This window comes from Mustelus asterias, chromosome 13 (assembly GCF_964213995.1).
Source record: "Mustelus asterias chromosome 13, sMusAst1.hap1.1, whole genome shotgun sequence".
Lineage (NCBI taxonomy): Eukaryota > Metazoa > Chordata > Chondrichthyes > Carcharhiniformes > Triakidae > Mustelus > Mustelus asterias.
In genome coordinates this window covers 67,344,232-67,365,121 of record NC_135813.1, presented here as the reverse complement: position 1 = coordinate 67,365,121, position 20,890 = coordinate 67,344,232, and the positions used below count along the sequence as shown (strand labels likewise).

Genomic DNA, 20,890 nt, shown 5'->3' with positions numbered 1-20,890 from the left:
ACAGGGTGTAAACTCAGGTGTTCAATCTGTGCCAAACACTTGGGAATATTCCTGCATCAATTATGAGTGTACTCTGACATGATCTTACGCAGCAGGTAATTGACTATATAGAGCCAGGGTTGTGCTGTAATATAATGGTTAATGAGCTGGCTATGCATTAATCATGATTAAATATATCCACAGTAAGTTTCTAAGTATAGAATTCTGTTCACTTGTTGACAACAATTTTAATCAAAATAACTTGAATTGATATCGTGTTTTTAATGTAGAAAAAAATCCCAAGGCACATGACACAGATGTGAGCAGACTGCGAAACATAGAAATAGAAACATTACAGCATAGATGGAGCCATTTTGTCCAACCCATCTAGAACCATAGAATCCTACAGTGCAGAAAGAGGCCATTTGGCCCATTGAGTCTGCACCGACCACAATCCACCCAGACCTTATCCCCATAACCCCGTGTATTTACCCTAGCTAGTCCCCTGACACTTAAGGGGCAATTTAGCATGGCCAATCAACCTAACCCACACATCTGTGCTTGCTGAAAAAGGGCTATAAGGCCGAATCCCACATTCCAGCTCATGGTCCATAATCCTGTCAGTTAGGGCACATCATGTGCATATCCAAGTAGAGATAGGATGGAGTGGTAGCACAGTGATTAGCCCTCCTGCCTCACAGCACCAGGGTCCCAGGTTCGATTCCCGTCTTGGGTCACTGTCTGTTCTCCCCTTGTGTGCGTGAGTTTCCTCCGGATGCTCCGGTTTCCTCCCACAGTCCGAAAGGCGTGCTGGTTAAGTGCCTTGGTCATGTTAAATTCTCCCTCAGTGTACCTGAACAGGTGCCGGAGTGTGGGGGCTGGGGGATTGTCACAGTAACTTCATTGCAGTGTTAATGTAATAGATAAACTTTAAAAAGTTTTAAAATGCAACAAAGTATTCAATCTACATTACTCTTTCTTGCAATGAATTCTAGACCTCCACCACCCTCTGGCTGAAGACATTTCTCCTCATTCCCTTTCTCCTACTATTTACTTTAAATCTATGCCCCTGGTTATTGGTCTCACCGCAAAGGAAATAGATCCTTCCTATCCACCCAACCTAGACCCTTCACAATGTATACACATTAACTAAATCTCCGCACACCCACCTCTGTTTGAATGACGATAACCACCCTTTGATTCCTCCTTGTTAAAGTTCCCCATTGCTGATAACATCCTCAAACATCTCCTCTGTACTCACTCAAGTGCAATCACATTCCTGTTTTAAAATGGTGACCAGAACTGCACACAGTATTCTTGCTGTGGTCTAACCAATGGTTTATGCAGTTCTGGAGTAAGCTTCCTGGTCTCATACTCACTACCTTTGGCAGTGAGGGAAAAATTCCCATATGCCTCCTTAACCTTATCTATCTATCCTGCTATCTTCAAGAATCTGTGGACATACATACCGAAGTTCCCTCAGTTGGAATCATAGAACTATAGAATCCCTACAGTGCAGAAGGAGGCCATTCAGCCCATCGAGTCTGCACCGACCACAATCTCACCCAGGCCCCACTCCCATAGAACATAGAACAGTACAGCACAGTACAGGCCCTTCGGCCCTCGATGTTGTGCCGATCTTTGTCCGAAACCAAGATCAAGCTATCCCACTCCCTTTCATTCTGGTGTGCTCCATGTGCCTATCCAATAACTGCTTGAAAGTTCCTAAAGTGTCTGACTCCACTATCACAGCAGGCAGTCCATTCCACACCCCTACCACTCTCTGAGTAAAGAACCTACCTCAGACATCCCTCCTATATCTCCCACCATGAACCTTATAGTTATGCCCCCTGGTAACAGCTACATCCACCCGAGGAAATAGTCTCTGAATGTCCACTCTATCTATCCCCCTCATCATCTTATAAACCTCTATTAAGTCGCCTCTCATCCTCCTCCGCTCTAAAGAGAAAAGCCCTAGTTCCCTCAACCTTCCCTCATAAGACCTACCCTACAAACCAGGCAGCATCCTGGTAAATCTCCTTTGCACTCTCTCCAGTGCTTCCATATCCTTCTTATAGTGAGGTGACCAGAACTGCACACAATATTCCAAATGTGGTCTCACTAAGGTCCTGTACAGTTGCAGCATAACCCCACGGCTCTTAAACTCAAACCCCCTGTTAATAAACGCTAACACACTATAGGCCTTCTTCACAGTTCTATCCACTTGAGTGGCAACCTTCAGAGATCTGTGGATATGAATCCCAAGATCTCTCTGTTCCTCCACATTCCTCAGAACCCTGCCGTTGACCCTGTAATCCACATTCAAATTTGTCCTACCAAAATGAATCACCTCGCACTTATCAGGGTTAAACTCCATCTGCCATTTTTCGGCCCAGCTCTGCATCCGATCAATGTCTTTTTGCAGCCCTCCACCTCATCCACCAATCTTGGTGTCATCAGCAAATTTACTGATCCACCCTTCAGCCCCCTCCTCCAAGTCATTTATCATGTGGCTTCCCGCTGCGCTGGTCTGAAGGTGAGGTGCGGCTTCCCCGTGTCTGGTCTGAAGGTGAGGTGTGGTTTCCCGCTGCGCTGGTCTAAAGGTGAGGCTTCCTGCTGCGCTGGTCTGAAGGTGAGGTGTGGCTTCCCTGTGTCTGGTCTGAAGGTGAGGTGAAGCTTCCCGCTGCGCTGGTCTGGTGAGGTGTGGTTTCCCGCTGCGCCAGTCTGAAGGTGAGGTGAGGCTTCCCCCATAGTCCCATGCATTTACCTCAGCCAGTCCTCCCGACACTAAGGGCCAATTTAGCATGGCCAATCCCTCTAAGCCGCACATCTTTGGACAGTGGGGGGAAACCGGAGCACCCGGAGGAAACCCACACAGACACGGGAGAATGCGCAAACTCCAGACAGACAGATCCTCCTCCGGTCCAGAGTGTATAGGTACAAAGCCAAAGGAGAAGACATTAGGAAGGGCAATCAGAGATTGGCTGACACCTTGGGTTTTAACAAAGTGTTAAAAGTGTGAGGTATTGGGGTTAAAAAGAGCATTGTTAATGGAGAGGCCTAGTTTCAGACATCAATGATGGGGCAAAGGGAAGCGGACAGGGGGGAGGAGAGTGGGAGAGCAGGTAGTGGAGGGGAGAACAGGAGGCTGGACTCAGAGTAATGAGGAGTTTGAAAAAGGGGGGATTGCTGGAGGAGGTTGCAGAAGTAAAGAGGGAAGAGCCAATGGAGGGATTGAAGCAAATGAAAGAAAACGTTAAATGATTGGGAGTCATTGAGAGTCAGCAAGGACAGAGTGATGGGTGACTGAGTCTATCATGAGAGACTAAATAGTTTGGCTCTGCATTCCTTGAAGTTTAGAAGATTGAGGATTGACTTTATTCAAACATATAAGATCCTGAGGGGGCTTGACAGGGTAGATAGTGAGGTGTTTTCACTAGTGGAAGAGTCTCGAACAAGGGGACATAGCTACAAGATAAAGGGCTGGTCATTTAAAACTGAGGTGCAGAGAAATTTCTTCTCACAGAGATTGGTGAATATCTGGAATTCTCTGCTCCAAACAATAGTGGAAGCTGGATCATCAGAAATATTTCAAATGGAGGTTAAAGTTAAAGCTTATTTATTAGTCACAAGCAGGTTTACATTAACACTGCGGTGAAGTTACTGTGAAAATCCGCCTAGTCGCCACACTCCGGCGCTTCTTCGGGTACACTGAGGGAGAATTTAGCATGACCAATCCACCCAACCAGCACGTCTTTCGGACAGTGAGAGGAAACCAGAGCACCCGGAGGAAACCCACGCAGACACAGGGAGAACGTGCAAACTTCACACAGACAGCGACCCAAGCTGGGAATCGAACCCGGGTCCCTGGCGCTGTGAGGCAGCAGTGCTAACCACTGTGCCACCGTGGATGAATATTCAATAGATCGAGTAATAGAGGGCTCTGGGGAAATGGCACAGCAAAGGAGCTGAGGCCGGCACAGATCAGCCATGATCGGATTGAATGGTGGGACAGGCTTGAAGGGCCTGATTGGCCGACTCCTGCTTCTATTTCTTGTGTTCTTGTGAGTGACGATATTGGATAGGATGTGGGCTGCAGAGCTTTGATGAGCTGAGGCTTTTAGCAAGGAGAGCAATCATTATAGCTCCTCCTTCAGATAATCCCCACTGATGTGGAACAATCAGCGCGATACACAATGCCACTACAATGGAGGAATACCGTTACGCACAAAGCAACACTCCAGTCCAAAGAGCTGCGGACCTCTCCCCGCTTCATTCTTCTCTTCATATGGCATTAGTTGAACAGAAGAATTGAGAGAGACAGAGAATGCAAAGACTTGGGAACTTACCGTACTCATTGAACCACTGCAACCAACAAAGTGCGGAATCTTCCATTCTGGTGACTGTTGGTGGACAGGAAAGTCAAAATGATACCTGCTAGGTGGTGGGATTCCTAAACACACCCAATCTTCTGCTTTTCAGCTCATTAATTATGTGAGGAGCTCTGTGAATTGTGTGGTGAGGTAAGCAGGGATTTGTCCACCCCTCCCATGGGGGCTGAAGGTCTTGGTGCCATATGTAAACGGCATTCACTGCAGGCCAGCATTGCATAGAAGAGCAATGGGCCCAAGGAGAACCAAACCTTCTGTACCATAGTTCATTCGAGGCCTCCCTGGGACTTGTCCTCCAGCTTGTCCAGGAGGGGCAGGATGTCCTCTTCCCTTTGGCTGGGAGCAGGAAGTCCTCCTACCCGGCATGCCAGCCTGGAAGGAGGTCAACGGGAGGGATAGCACCCGTGGCACTCAGAAAAGGATCGCCGGGCAGTGCAGGAAAAGAATGAATGATTTCCTCGGCTCTGCCAAGGTAAACAAAACTTTTATTCATTGAAAACTCACACTCCCATAAGAGCATCAGACAGTCCATGGGTTAGAATCCACAAAGACTTCACACGTGACCAAGAGATGAGACATCAGCGCTGAATGTGGGAAACTTGAGATCACAGCACAGCACGGTGGCACAGTGGTTAGAACTGCTGCCTCACAGCGCCAGGGACCCGAGTTTAATTTCAGCCCTGGTTCACGGTCTGTGTGGAGTTTGCACATTCTCCCTGTGTCTGCATGGGTTTACTCCCACACTCTGAAGGACGTGCTGGTTAGGTGCATTGACCATGCTCAATTCTCCCTGAAAATCCCCTAGTCACCACACTCCAGTGCCTGTTCGGGTACACTGAGGGAGAATTTAGCACGCCCAATGCACCTAACCAGCAAGCCTTTCAGACTGTGGGAGGAAACCGGAGCACCTGGGGGAGAACAATGGAACATTCTGGCCATTGTCTGGGAGGCTAGCAGAGGAAATTAAATATCTAGTTAGATTGTATTGTCAGAAGACAAGAGTAATGTTGTGAACACATTTCTTCAACACTTTGCCATATTTTAGCATTGAATTGAGAATCACGCATGTACATGCATGTGCGTGTGTGTGTGTGTGCATGTGTGTGTATGTGTGTGTGATATTGCCAGGTGGGATTGACTGAGATTTTTAAAGTTTATTTTATTAGTATCATAAGTAGGCTTACATTAACACTGCAATGAAGTTACTGTGAAAATCCCCTAGTCACCACACTTCAGAGCCTGTTCGGGAGGGAGAATTCAGCATGGCCAATGCACCTAACCAGCATGTCTTTCGGACTGTGGGAGGAAACCGGGGCACCCGGAGGAAACCCACGTAGACATGGGAAGAACGTGCAAACTCCACACAGACATTGACCCAAGCTGGGAATCGAACCCAGGTCCCTGGCGCTGAGAGGCACCGTGCCACCCTAAAAGAATCATAAGAGCATAATCATAAACTCTTTTGATTATGTGCTGTGCACTTGGATGAAACGTATCTATGCTTAAATTCTTTTCTTTGTCTCTTTCAGCTCACCTTTAGCCCTTGCTTCAGAGACCAGCCTGTTTGTTGCCAGCAAATCTGCTCTCTCTCGAGAGATGCAGTCTAAGTTCATCGAGATAAATGAGGAAGCTGCTTTGTGTCTCCATGACAACCTGGAAGCCTTGGAAAAGTGAGTATATGCTTTCTTATATGATACTGAACTAGATTTTATTTTGTTGCCATTTGCCCTTAATAAAAAAGTGGTGAAATTATTTGGCCTTTTTTTTTAATTGACGAACGATAAAAGTAAAATCCAGAGATAAAGAGGTGCTATAGAATGGGCGGAATCTTCCGGTGGTGCCAGCAGCAGGAAGTTTAGCGGGCAGGGTGACAACTTGGTGGGAGGCCAAAAATCAGTTTTCCAGTGGCAGGATGTTCCTGATGTGGAGATGCCGGCGTTGGACCGGGGTGGGCACACAGTAAGAAGCCTCACAACACCAGGTTAAAGTCCAACAGGTTTATTTGGAATCACAAGCTTTTGGAGCGCTGCCCCTTCATCAGGTGAGACACTCCAAAAACTCGTGATTCCAAATAAACCTGCTAGACTTTAACCTGGTGTTGTGAGACTTCTTAGGATGTTCCTGGGAAGTAAAAGGCAGGTTAAGGGTGGGTGGACCTTACTGACAAACCATGTTGGGAAGCCCGTTTGCAACTGCAAGTCATGCATTCTCATTAAGGGGCCCACCCTGCTGGAATTACGTTTCCCTCCAAATTATGTTCTCTGCCAGTGAGGAATTAGAACATTCACATTCACGTCTGCACATAAGTGACATGCACCTGGTGAAGCTGACTACTTCCGTGATTAATGGTAAGTTGTCACTGCTCAGAGCACTTGGCTACGGACCAAGTGTTGAAACATGGGTTTAGAGTAGATAGGTAGCTTGATGGCCAGTGCAGACATGATGGGCCGAAGGGCCTCTTGCTGTGCTGTAAAACACACTGACCCCAAAACTTGGAAAATCCCACCCGAGGTCAACGGACCTTCCCATGGTCCCCCCCCCCCCCCCCCCCCCCCTCACCCGCTACGATTCCCGTGGCAGCCAGAACAGGAAAATTCATCCCTTTGACTCTATGCATGATCCTCTTTGGGGAGTATTTGTAAAAGCCAGCCTATGCTTGAGACTGGGTGGTGACAGCGCAAATTATGTGGAAGATGACCAAGGAAAGGTGGTGAGGAAAAGGTGGAAAGGTCAGTGCAGGCTGTCAGGGTGCTCTTCAAACATAGCCCCTGCCTGCCCCCACTGCAACCTCCTCGTGAATGCATCTATAATGAGCTGAACAGCGCAAGATCGTGCATAATCATGCATTGGACATCACTCCCTCTTCTGGTGGCACCTACCACCGAACCCATTAGACTCTGGAATGGAAGGTTCCAGTCAATTGATCTAAGCTTGGGATTGCTTCCATTTTAGAGTAGCAGTTTGGGTTTTGAATGAGCTGCTTGGAATTGTCTAAAATATAAACTTGCATTCAATATTCTCAGCTTTTCCCTCTTTAAAAGACTATTTTTCCCACCGACTAGTTTGTTTTATGATGTAAAGGTATGAATAGCTATCAAGGTTTTCAGTCAGCCAGGTATGATCCCACCTCTTGTCCCTTTCAAATTCCACCCCATCTGGTTTTTTTTACTGATTAAAGATAAGCTACTCTTTATGTACCAGCAGTTCATGGAGGGCTGAATCTGCAGTCAGTTCCAAATCAGGGTATTGGCAGGTGATGTGTGGAGTCTCGGCATGTCCCAAAGTGTGAGAGATGAAAAAAAAACCAAAACACCTTTCTATTCTCCTCTAACTCCAACTGGACAATTAAACAAGGGAACTGGTACAAGTGCCTGTGTATCCCTGTTTCCAGCTGGGAAGTGTTTATTTATTAGTGTCACAAGTAGGCTTACATTAACACTGCAATGAAGTTACTATGAAAATCCCCTAGTCACCACACTTCTGCACCTGTTCGGGTACACTGAGGGAGAATTTAGCATGGCCAATGCACCTAACCAGCACGTCTTTCAGACTGTGGGAGGAAACCAATGCAGACATGGAGAGAATGTGCAGACTCTGCACAGAGATTGACCCAAGGCGGGAATCGAACCCAGGTCCCTAGCGCTGTGAGGCAGCAGTATTAACCACTGTGCCGCCATAGCTGTGAGTGCTTTAGCAGATGGAAGTGATGATGTTGAGCTCATTCCTGTCTAAATCCTCTGTTGGAAATTTCAGGAAACGTTGGGAGACCAGCAAGTGCAAATTTCGTGCCTTAGACAATATAGGCAGCTTTTATACGTACAACGAGGATATGCAGAGGTCGCTTCAGGAGTCGAAAGGAGATAAAGTACAAATAATTGCAGAGACCTGGTGAGTGTTAGATGATGTCTCCATTATCGTCTTTCCTTCTAATGCAGTAAAGAAGATAAAGAAGTGAAAAATGGGAAAGGAGAAGTATGATGAAAAAAAAGTTGAGGTAAATTCGATTTTATGAGAATGGATTGTTTCCTAATTTCTTCAGTGCCTGAGTTGTTAGTGTCCTCATCAATGGAGGGATGGTACTCTCGCTAGGTTATTCAACCAGAAACTCAGCTAATGTTCTGGGGACCCAGATTCAAATCTGCCACGGCAGATGGTGGAATTTGAATTCAATAAAAAGAAATCTGCAATTAAGAATCTACTGATGACCATTGTCGATTGTTGGAAAAACTCATCTGGTTAACTAATGTCCTTTAGGGAAGGAAATCTGCCATCCTTACCTGGTCCGGCCTACATGTGACTCCAGAGCCACAACAATGTGCCCTCTGAAATGGCCTAGCAAGCCACTCACCACCACCTTCTCAAGGGCAACTAGGGATGGGCAACAAAGGCTGGCCAGCCAGCAACACCCATGTCCCACAAATGAATTTTTTTAAAAGCCATGGAGATTTCTGATTTGATCTCTAATCTGTTTTCCGCTGGGTTGCAGTTGGAGTGATACTATTGACTTCAGAACCTCCTGGCAAATGGAGAAGGGGAAACCTCTCATTAATGATCATTAGTGGCACCACATTCAGTGTCCTGGCATTGTGAAGCTCCTGGACTACAGACTGGCCTTTTCTGGTCAAAGGCCCTGCACATCAGCCAGATTCAAGTGCTAAAGATGATGCTCTGTCATGGTGCATATGTTTTAATGCTCAGATATGGTGGCTTATCATGGTTGCTCATCCTGCTACTATCAGCCTCATGTACAAAGCGGCCATCAAATGATCATAGAATCATAGAAACCCTACAGTACAGAAAGAGGCCATTCGGCCCATCGAGTCTGTACCAACCACAATCCCACCCAGGCCCTACCCCCATATCCCCACACATTTTACCCACTAATCCCTCTAACCTACGCATCTCAGGACACTAAGGGGCAATTTAGCATGGCCAATCAACCTAACCCGCACATCTTTGGGCTGTGGGAGGAAACCGGAGCACCCGGAGGAAATGATGCAGATGACAGTTGTCAATGCATACCCTAACAAGAATCAACACCATCAGCAGTGAGGAACAATTTGAGTTAACAGCTGCCCTGAGCAATACTCAGGGCGAAATCTTACGAAAACAAATTCTAAGTGCGGAACAAGTGGGAAAACGGGAGAGAATCGTGCCAGTGTTTTGGATGAACTATCTTATGGCTCTTAGTGCAAGAGCCAGATCTGATTCTTACCAGAAGGGGGAGGGGCAGAGTCTAATCTCACCTGTGAAGCCAGCTGCTGAGCTCTTGAGCCGCCATTACGCAGGCACCCCAATCTCCCAGTGTACTGGGAGGTCTCCTGCCACCCCCTTTGCAGATTACCCCCAAACCCCCCAGATCACCCCATTTGCAGAGTTACCCCCACCCCATGAGCACTGCCCGGCCCTGGCACTGCCCAACCAGGGGCTTCAGTGTCCTCCAGTTCCACCATAAGAACATAAGAACTAGGAGCAGGAGTAGGCCATTTGGCCCCTCAATCCTGTTCTGCCATTCAATAAGTTCATGGCTGATCTTTTCGTGGACTCAGCTCCACTTACCTGCCCACTCGCCATAACCCTTAATTCCTTTATTGTTCAAAAATTTATAATCCTTGCCTTAAAAACATTCAATCAGGTAGCCTCAACTGCTTCACTGGGCAGGGAATTCCACAGATTCACAACACTTTCTGTGAAGAAGTTCCTCCTCAACTCAGTCCTAAATCTGTTCCCCCTTATTTTGAGGCCATGCCCCTAGTTCTAGTTTCACCTGCCAGTGGAAACAACTTCCCTTATCTATTCCCTTCATAATCTTATATATTCCTATAAGATCTCCCTTCATTCTTCTGAATTCCAATGAGTATAGTCCCAGTCTACTCAGTCTCTCCTCATAAGCCAACCCTCTCAACTCCAGAATCAACCGAGTGAATCTCCTCTGCACCCCCTCCAGTGCCAGTGTATCCTTTCTCAAGTAAGGAGACCAAAACTGTACACAGTACTCGAGAAACTTGGCACAAACCTCTCGCCCTCAGTGTTGTTACCAGTGGATCACAGCAAGTCTTTCATTCTTTTTTTTTTCAGGTATTCCAACCTCTTGTCTCGAATTCCTGAGGCTGTAAAAGAAAATCAAAAGATCGATCGAGTGCTGAGAAGGTTGGGAAAGTTTGGGGAACGGCAGAGCTTCAGAGTTCGGCCTCACCAGTTCCTCAAAGTGCTGAACGGGCTGAGAAACTGGGAGCTCTGTTCTCCGGACATTTGTGCAGCTATCGAGGTGAGGATCCATCAACCTAACTGATGAAAAGAGTAATGGGATAATATCACTTCGATAAGGAAAACATTCAGTGGAAATAATTGGGTCATAAGTCATGGGATTGGTTTACTGGTGAGGAAGGCAGATTTTGCTGAGTCAATGGCAAACAGCCTCTTGTGAAGGTGGGGGAGAGGGATAACAGTGATAAGGCTGCGTTTATTTATTGCTGATCCACTGAAGGTAGCAGAGTGTCTCCTCAGTCTGCTGCTGTCATTGGGTGGAATTTTACCGGCACATCCGCCCGGGGTTCGTACAATCCTGTCTGAGGCCAATAGAGAATGCCGTTCTCCGAGCCTAGCCTGCACCCAAAACTGGGGCAGGCGTGCCAGTAAAATTCCGGCCATTGCGTCCAACTCAGATTCATTCACAACTTGGGAGGTGAAATTGTTTCCCATAATCTTGCTGCTCTTGTCGTTTGTGAGAAATAGGTCACGGGACTAGGAGGCAGAATTGAAGGCAGTTGCTGCAGCCTATCTTTGCAGACTGTATATACTGCACCAGCAGTGGATATGGTGTTCAATATCAAGACTGCCAGTTGCAGAAACTGATCTGTTCTGGATTGTGTCAAGCTTCACCATGGTTAGCATTGCTGCCTCACAGCGCCAGGGACCCGGGTTCAATTCTGGCCTTGGTCACTGTCTGTGGAGTCAGCACATTCTCCCCGTGTCTGCGTGGGTTTCCTCCCACAGTCCAAAGAGGTGTGGGTTAGGTTGATTGGGCATGCTAAAATTGTCCCTTAGTGTTAGGAGGGTTAGCAAGATAAATGTATGGGGTTACAGGAATAGGGCCTGGGTGGGATTGTGGTTGGTATAGACTCAATGGGCCCCATGGCCTCCTTCTGTACTGTAGGGATTCTAATGTTAGTTTCACTGGAGCTGCATCCGGATGATTGGCAAGTATTCAATTGCAATTCTCTACTAAGCTTTATCAATGATGGGGAGATTTTAAGAGGTTGGAAATTCAGCCATTATCAATGTTCAACATCCGAACTGTGGCACTCGCCATCCTGAAAACTCAGGCCATGTTGTAAAATGGAAGTATCGAAAAAGTAAAGGGAGGTGAAAATGTTTTTATAGAATTTCTGTTGCATCAAAGTTACAAAGCTGCTTGTTAAATACCAAGAGGTTTAATTTTCTAACGCAATACGTAAGTACTCATATACACTGCATCGTGCACTATTTTAATACCATAAACCAGTTTTAGTTAACTGGCATTTATATGGCTGGTTCCATTAAGCTATTGGTTATTGCTGACCTGCAAGATGTTAATGCTAGGAAATGTAGTGATTTAGTGATGGCAATGTCTTCAAATGTCAAAGGGAGTGTGGTGGTTGGTCTCTCTTGTGCTGCCACTTGTTTGCACTTATCAGCCCTCGCTCAAGTTTTGCTACATGCAGACAGGATCAGCTTTGTTGTATGAGGAATTGCGAATGGAGCTGAGTGCTGAGCAGTCATCGGTGGACAGTGGAGATGGTGCAGAAAAGATTTACCAGGATGTTGCCTGGTATGGAGGGCATTATCTATGAGGAGAGGTTGGAGAAACTTGGTTTGTTCTCACTGGAACAACAGAGGTTGAGGGGCTACCTGATAGAAGTTTACAACATTATGAGGGTCATGGACAGAGTGCATAATCAGAAGCTTTTTCTCAGCGTGGAAGAGCCAATTACTACGGGAGCATAGGTTTAAGGTGTGAGGGCAAGGTTTAAAGGAGATGTACGAGGCAAGTTTTTTACACAGAGGGTGGTGGGTGTCTGAAACTCGCTGCTGGGGGAGATAGTGGAAGCAGATGCGGTAGTGAGTTTTAAGGGACGTCTGGACAAATACACGGATAGAATGGGAATAGCAGGATATGGTCCATGGAAGGGTAGAGGGTTTTAGATGGGCAGCATGGTCGGTGCAGGCTTGGAGGGCCAAAGGGCCTGTTCCTGTGCTGTAAATTTCTTTGTCCTTTGATCTTCTTCAGGGAAGGTCAGTGATGAATCAATTGAAGAGCATTGAGCCTAAGATGCTTCTCTGATGAACTTTTGCAGGAATGCCCTGGGAATGAGATAATTGCTTCACAACAACCACAACCATTTTGCTATGTGCCAGGTGTGACTGCAGCCATGAGTGTGTTTCCCCTCGTCCCCATTGAATTAGGTTTTCTTAGGGCTCCTTGGCGCTATTTTCGCTCAGAAGAAGCCAAGTGCAATCACTCTTGCCTCTGGAATTCACTGGTGCCTAATAATATGGCCTGTATTCATTTTTTCTCTACATTATAACATTTTCTTCCCCTATTTTGCCTCAGTTGATAGTTCATAAACTAAGCCAGTGAAAGTTTAGGGAACTATTCTTCCAGGAAAGTATCACAATGGTGTTTTTGCCCGACAGACACATTTCCCATCCAGACTCACTGGATAGCAAAACAAGTCTTTATTTTTTTCCATTCTCTGCCGCCCTGCCCACAAATGCCAATGGGGTATTGAGATTAATTGAAGAATCTCTGTTGTGACAAAAATTAGTTCAGTACGATGGAGCATTCACCAACAAAGCCATTGCAAAGTCTTTTGTTCTCCTTTACTTCATAGGCAGAATCATACGCAGTCCCCCCTACCCCCACACCACCCACTCCAACCTGCACACGACTCCGAGGCAGTTGCATGGATAGGACTCCCTCCAGGATCCTGTCTGCCCTGACCCCAGACGCAGTTTCACAGTGGGGTAGACAGGGCCTCAGGCAGAACCCCCCCAACCAATGCCTCCATTAAATCTCCTGTATGGTCACCTAATGGCAGGTTCAGGGCCTTTTCCCACCCAACCTCAATAGTTATGCAGGCAGGCGTGAGTTGGATCAGAAAAAGTTAAAATCTCGGCCTCGGACAGAAAGTTAAGTGGGACCACAGCTCAATGTGAAGGCCCCTTCCGATTTGGGGCACTCTATCCTCAGGATCTGGAAGTCCTGGCCCTCCCTCCCCCCAATCTGCCCACCCCCGCTCCCCCCCCCATCTCCCGACACTGAAGTCACACCCCAGGGCATCTCTCCTGCTCCAGGACATCTGGTACTTAGCTGAAGTGTGGTCTCGGGATTCAGTCTCAGGCGCAGCACTGCAGTACCTCTTCTGGCCACTGTGTCAGGAAGGGTTAGAGAACTGTTGGCCAAGCTGTTTGGTCGATAGTTTGCCAAGTCGGGCTACTCTTCAAGGACAGACAGAAGTTCCGCCTGCTGCTTATCAACGCTCAAATGAGTGTAAAATGGCAGCGGCCCTATCAGAGTCAGCAAGGATGTGTCCCATGTCGACTCTCAGGATGGTGGATATCGAGCACTCGCCATCCTGAAAATTCAGACCATGCTGTAAGATGTCAGCTACAACTCTCACCAACTTTTACAGATGCACCATAAAAAGCATTCTTTCTGGTTGTATCGCAGCTTGGTATGGCTCCTGTTCTGCCCAAGACCGCAAGAAACGATAAAGGGTCGTGAACGAAGCCCAGTCCATCACACAAACCAGCTTCCCATCCTTTGACTCTGTCTACACTTCCCGCTGCCTCGGAAAAACAGCCAGCATAATCAAGAACCCCACACACCCCAGGCATTCTCTCTTCCACCTTCTTCCGTCAGGAAAAAGATACAAAAGTCTGAGGTCACGTACCAACCAACTCAAAAACAGCTTCTTCCCTGCTGCCATCAGACTTTTGAATGGACCTACCTCGCACTAAGTTGATCTTTCTCTACACCCTAGCTATGACTGTAACACTACATTTTGCACTCTCTCATTTCCTTCGCTATGAACGGTATGCTTCGTATAGCACGGAAGAAATAATACTGTTCACTGTATGTTAATACATGTGACAACAATAAATCAAATCAAATCAAGGTGAAAGTATCAATAAAGGGAAGGAGGGTGAAAAGGTTTTTATAGAATTCCGATTACACTAAAGAGGCGGCACGGTAGCACAGTGGTTAGCACTGCTGCTTCACAGCTCCAGGGACCTGGGTTCGATTCCCGGCTTGGGTCACTGTCTGTGTGGGTTTCCTCTGGGTGCTCCGGTTTCCTCCCACAGTCCAAAGACGTGCGGGTTAGGTTGATTGGCCATGTTAAAATTGCCCCTTAATGTCCTGAGATGCGTAGGTTAGAGGGATTAGTGGGTAAAATATGTAGGGATATGGGAGTAGGGTCTGGGTGGGATTGTGCTCGGTGCAGACTCGATGGGCCGAATGGCCTCTTTCTGTACTGTAGGGTTCCTGTGATTTCTATGAGATACAAAGCTGCTTGTTAAATACCTAGGGGTTTAATTTTCTAGTGTAATACTTAAGTACTCATATACAGTGCGTTTGTGCACTATTTTAATACCATTAGCTTTATTTGAACAGCTTATCAACTGTTTGACACAGAGAAATTGTGTGCAAAGAGACCACCCACCAGAGGAAGTAATACCCCATCTGTGTGACTGTACTACAGTACAGAGGGACAAGTGCTGAAACCATCTCTCATGTCTGTACCATTGCATTCACAGTTTATGCGGGATAAAGTGGTTCTGATGCCTGCAGAAGACTATGACAGCTGGTTACAACTGAAATTGGAATTACCAAGGAGAATACAGAGTGCACCACCCCTAAGGTGAAGATCACACTAAAGGAGGATGTGCAAAGTTGTTGCGATAGTGATTTTGTGGAACCCATCAGGAGACTTTTGGGCTTCCTTTTGATTGAACGTAAATGGACTGAAATTGCCCCGTGCAATGTCAATAATGAACACAACTGACGTTTGTATTAAACTGACCCACTTGCACTGTAATACCAGGCAAGGGAGCTCTTCACACATGATTAATTTTGTACAATGAGATTTCACCCACAAAGAAGAGTACGGTGATTCTTTTATAATTATGACCCAATTATAGATTAAACTACAAGCAGTAGAGAGGGAAACAGATTCGCCCATCATGTCAATGGACGACTGTGTCCATTAGAGATAGCAAACTAATAAGAGATAATATTGTAAAATGTTGTAATGGCAATCAACTGTAGATGCATCTCATTTAAGAGTTATGCCATTAATGTAAACTGTTAGAGAGTTTGAATGTTGCATAGTTGTGTCCCTCTCTGTCTCTCTCCATTGTAACTTTTCTTGTTCCACTGTTTTATGGATATGTCTTTGGTCATTGATTCTCTTGACTTTCCCCTCCTGGTCATTCTCAGCTCCAAATGCAGTGTCCCACACACCTCTCCTGCTTCATCCATCTTTGCTGCATTGGAAATAGGGAAGTACGGCTCGGCAGCCTGCCCCTCTGGGAAGGGAGCAAGTCTCAGGAAGTGAAAGTTGTGGAACCTGTGATTTCCTGTCCATTAGAACCAGTGCTTGAAAATCACGGGCTGTGGAATTCTCAAGATATCGTCCCTGTCTCGATCATGGATCTGCTCCTGACATCTCATCACACCATCTGTTTCATTTTCCATCTTATTTCTTAAAATCTTGGACTAAGAATGACCTTACCTAAACTGGTCAGTGAAATGAAACAGTCCCTGTTGCCCTTAAAATCCCACTCTTGAATTTGTCATTGAAAGAAACAGGGCCCTATTTTACCATTTTGATTCTAAGTGCTGGGCGGACTTGAAACGGGGAGTGTTTTAGACCCGTTCTCAGGCGCCCCCATACGCACTCTGCCTAGAAAATATCAGTGATTCTGAATCGCGCTGCAAAACCTGTGGGCGGGGCTTAATGCACCCAAAATCCTGCAGCTCCGATAGGTGCCTCCAACTGCGCATGCGCAGTAAAAAAAATAGAAAAACGCCGCCCCCCACGTTCCTCCCAGGCCGGATAATGCCTCCCCCTGGCTCCCACAGACTTTGCCCCACCCCCACAACAATACTGACCTCTTATCCCCTCACCCTCTCCACCACCTAGACCGATTGCAGGCCCTTCCCCCCTTTCCCCTCACTGATCACAAGCAGAGTGGCAGTGGACCCCTGCTTCCCCCTCACTGATCTCAGGCAGAGTGGCAGCGGACCCCCCCCGCTTCCCCCTCACTGATCTCAGGCAGAGTGGCAGCGGACCCCCCCCCCTTCCCCCTCACTGATCTCAGGCAGAGTGGCAATGGACCCCCCCTTCCCCCTCACTGATCTCAGGCAGAGTGGCAGTGGACCCCCCACTTCCCCCTCACTGATCTCAAGCAGAGTGGCTGTGGATTCCCCCTTCCCCCCACTGATCTCAGGCAGAGTGGCAGTGGACCCCCCTTCCCCCCCCACTGATCTCAGGCAGAGTGGTAGCGGACTCCCCTTGCCCCTCACTGATCTCAGGCAGAATGGCAATGGACCCCACGCTCCCAACCCCCCACCACCGATCTCAAGCAGAGAGATGCTCGACACTTACCTCCTCAATAACTGGAGTGCCTGAATCGTACTTTTGTGGAGCATGTCTGTTTCGCGCCGATTCTGGATGGGTGAACGCGGTGGTAAAAGAGGAAGTGCCAGTAAGGTTGGGCGTGCAGCTCACTGAGTCAGTTCAAATGCATGCAAATGGCCATCGCACCCGTTTAGGGTACGGTCCCAATTGCGGCCATTTTCAGGCCTTGGTAAAGGGGGAACTGGCGCGGAGGTTGGAGTGGATCGTGCTACCCGCCTCACACTCGAATTTACGAAGTTTCTGTGCCCAAAAATGGGCGCAACTTGATGGTAAAATTGGGCCCGCTATTTTTGGTAGTCATTGAGCATTCCAAATGAAATGGCTTTTTGGCTGTTGGTACTTCTTTAGCCCAGCTGGTGTTAGTGTCAGTTCAACACACCTTGATGGTTAGAATTAAACATGAACTGGAAGAAGATGGCTTACCCATTAGTGTACGGCAGCCACCTGGTTCAAATAAACACAATTGCACTTGCCAGAGTTGCCTGTGACAGTAGTGTATCACAGTAGAGGAAAAATCACTTAAATCATTATGGGGAGGCGATGGCCTAGTGGTATTATCGCCAGACTATTAATTCAGAAACTCAGCTATTGTTCTGGGGATCCGGGTTCGAATCCAACAAAAAATATCTGGAAAAGAAGAATGTACTGATGACCACAAAATCATTGTTGATTGTCGAAAAAACCCATCTGGTTCACTAATGTCCTTTAGGAAAAGAACCGGGTCTGATCCACATATGACTCCAGAGCCACAGCAATGTTGTTGACTCTCAACTGCCCTCTGAAATGGCCTAGAAAGCAACTCAGTTCAAGGGCAACTTGGGATGGGCAATAAATGCTGGCCAGCCAGGGACGCCCTTAAAAAAACAAAATTACTGATATTCTCTGCCAGAAAGACAAAAGTGTGAAATTATGCCTTGTATTTATGGCAAGCATGAGTGAGGGCATAAATTGAGCATCATTCTCTCTTTCTTTCTCTTCCTCACCCAACCTGAGCCGCATTAACTAGAGAAAGATGCTCCATTATAATGGTTGTCCATTAATTAACAGTGAACTGTATTTATTTGAATTGATACATAAATCCTGCATATTATAAAATGAGTACATGTCCACTTACTCCAGCTTTTTTATTCTCCATCATTGCTGTGCTTCCTCTTTACAAATGCTGTTAACAAGCAGCTCAAAATTAATCCTTTGTGCATAATTCCTTCTCCGGTGGTATAGCCTGTAGCATTATTAGAAATGGAACGAGTAAGCTGTGGTCATAATTCACAATGTCCCTGAAGGAAGGATTGAGTATGAAGGAGGTGAAATTGCACTGGGTACAGACACTGAGTAGAATCTTGTGCCCTCCTCCATGCTGCGTTTGGTGGTGAGGAGGGCATTTAATTGGGTAGGTCGGTGGTAGGTGGGCATCTCCTATCTTCCCGCCTCCATCCCGATTGAATCCAGGGTGAGAAGACCCATGGATGACCTTACAGCTGCCCAACTGAGGCCCTTAGGTAGGCAATTAATTCCCACTTGTGGGTCTCATCCTATCATTAACCCCATAGCGGCAGGGGGCTCCCTATGCAAGGAACATGACAATCAAACCCGGGCATGTTTGCCCTTGGTGCCTGATCAAGGGACCCAGCATTGGAAAGGTGGGGGGGTGGGGGGGGGCAGGTACACTGAAAGTCACCCTTGGTCCTTGCTGTCAACCTCCCTCCTTCTCCAGTGGGTCTTGGTGGTGTGGACCTTTCGTCCCAAGGGTCCTTGGTTCTCGGGGAAAACCTACCGCTTGTCTGTCAAGTACCATGTGGCAGAAAATGCTGCAGGCCTTCCCAAAAAGCCTTCCCCAGCTCAGCCCTAGACTCCCATCTCCTCCATAAGATTGCCCCCACTGCATTAAAATCAAGCAGTCATCTAAAAGCATCTTCAGTGTTCCTGCTCAGCCAGTTAGGTATTAACTGGTATAAATTACCCGAAGTTTAAGTTTATTTATTAGTGTCACAAGTCAGCTTACATTAACACTGCAATGAAGTTATTGTGAAAATCCCCTAGTCACCACACTCCGGCACCTGTTTGGGTACACTGAGGGAGAATTTAGCACGACCAATGCACCTAACCAGCACGTCTTTCAAACCATGGGAGGAATCCGGAGCACCTGGAGGAAACCCACGCAGACATGGGGAGAAGGTGCAGATTCCACACAGATAGTGGCCTAAGTCGGGAGTTGAACCTGGGTCCCTGGCGCTGTGAGGCAACTGTGCCACCAGGCTGCCATTGTAAGATGGATATGGATTCCCAATGTCTGAGTATCAGACAACTCAATCCCACATCTGCTAATATTTCCTTGTTTACTAACTTGTCCTATTTGAATTATGTGGCCCTGGAAGTTTGATCAACAAACCTTAAATTCTCCCTCCCCCCACATCTTCATCTGTCACCGTTTACCCTCTGATTTCAGCTTCTCTGTCCTTTGGCCATTCACACCCTTTATTGTCTCCATGTGCTGCCATTTGCAGCCTTTTTGACAAAGTCCCTCATGGTAGGCTAGTGAAAAAGGTTGGATCCCATGGGATAAAGGGGGAGGTGGCTAGATGGGTGGAGAACTGGCTTGGTCATAGAAGACAGAGGGTGGTAGTGGAAGGGTCTTTTTCCGGCTGGAGGCCTGTGACTAGTGGTGTACCGCAGGGCTCTGTATTGGGACCTCTGCTGTTTGTGATTTATATAAATGATCTGGAAGAAGGAGTAACTGGGGTGATCAGTAAGTTTGCGGACGACACAAAACTGGCAGGACTTGCAGATAGTGAGGAACATTGTCAGAGGCTACAGAAGGATATAGATAGGCTGGAAATTTGGGCAAGGAAATGGCAGATGGAGTTCAATCCTGATAAATGCGAAGTGATGCATTTTGGTGGGAATAATGTAGGGAGGAGCTACACGATAAATGGAAGAACCATAAAGGGTGTAGAGACGCAGAGGGACCTGGGTGTGCAAGTCCACAGATCTTTGAAGGTGACGTCACAGGTGGAGAAGGTGGTGAAGAAGGCATATGGCATGCTTGCCTTTATAGGACGGGGCATAGAGTATAAAAGTTGGGGTCTGATGTTGCAGATGTATAGAACGTTGGTTCGGCCGCATTTGGAATACTGCGTCCAGTTCTGGTCACCACACTACCAGAAGGACGTGGAGGCTTTGGAGAGAGTACAGAGGAGGTTTACCAGGATGTTGCCTGGTATGGAGGGGCTTGGTTATGAGGAGAGATTGGGGAAACTGGGGTTGTTCTCCTTGGAAAGACGGAGGATGAGGGGAGACTTAATAGAGGTGTATAAAATTATGAAAGGCATAGATAGGGTGTACGGTGGGAAGCTTTTCCCCGGGTCGGTGGTGACGTTCACGAGGGGTCATAGGTTCAAGGTGAAGGGGGGGAGGTTTAACACAGATATCAGAAGGACATATTTCACACAGAGGGTCGTGGGGGCCTGGAATGTGTTGCCGGGCAAGGTGGTGGAGGCGGACACACTGGGAATGTTTAAGACTTATCTAGACAGCTATATGAACGGAGTGGGAATGGAGGGATACAAAAGAGTGGTCTAGTTTGGACCAGGGAGCGGCGCGGGCTAATTGTTCCTGGTTTCTCGTTTCAAGGCTTCATTCTATGATCATCTTGCTGGTGCCAGTACAGAGCGAGACTGCGGATAGTTGGGAACCTGTCTCGGGGGCAGGGAATTCATATGGTGTTCGTGGAAGTGGAAATTACTAGGGTTGGGAAGCATTTTCCGATCAGGGCCATTGTGATCTCCTGGACTCGTTTCGATCGCCTCAGGGGGTCGGAGAGGAATTTCCCAGATT

At 47.2% G+C, this 20,890-nt stretch overlaps 1 protein-coding gene across 1 annotated transcript in view; it reads left to right on the top strand.

Annotated features, from left to right (window-relative positions):
- The window catches only part of LOC144503144 (coiled-coil domain-containing protein 60-like), a 106,254-nt gene extending 90,976 nt beyond the window's left edge, over positions 1 to 15,278 (top strand). Inside the window, exons 11-14 of the mRNA XM_078227655.1 lie at positions 5,900 to 6,040; positions 8,124 to 8,258; positions 10,449 to 10,638; positions 15,171 to 15,278. Coding sequence (XP_078083781.1) covers positions 5,900 to 6,040; positions 8,124 to 8,258; positions 10,449 to 10,638; positions 15,171 to 15,278 — 574 coding nt within the window. The remainder of the gene's footprint in view (positions 1 to 5,899; positions 6,041 to 8,123; positions 8,259 to 10,448; positions 10,639 to 15,170) is intronic.
- Positions 15,279 to 20,890: the final 5,612 nt, after the last annotated feature.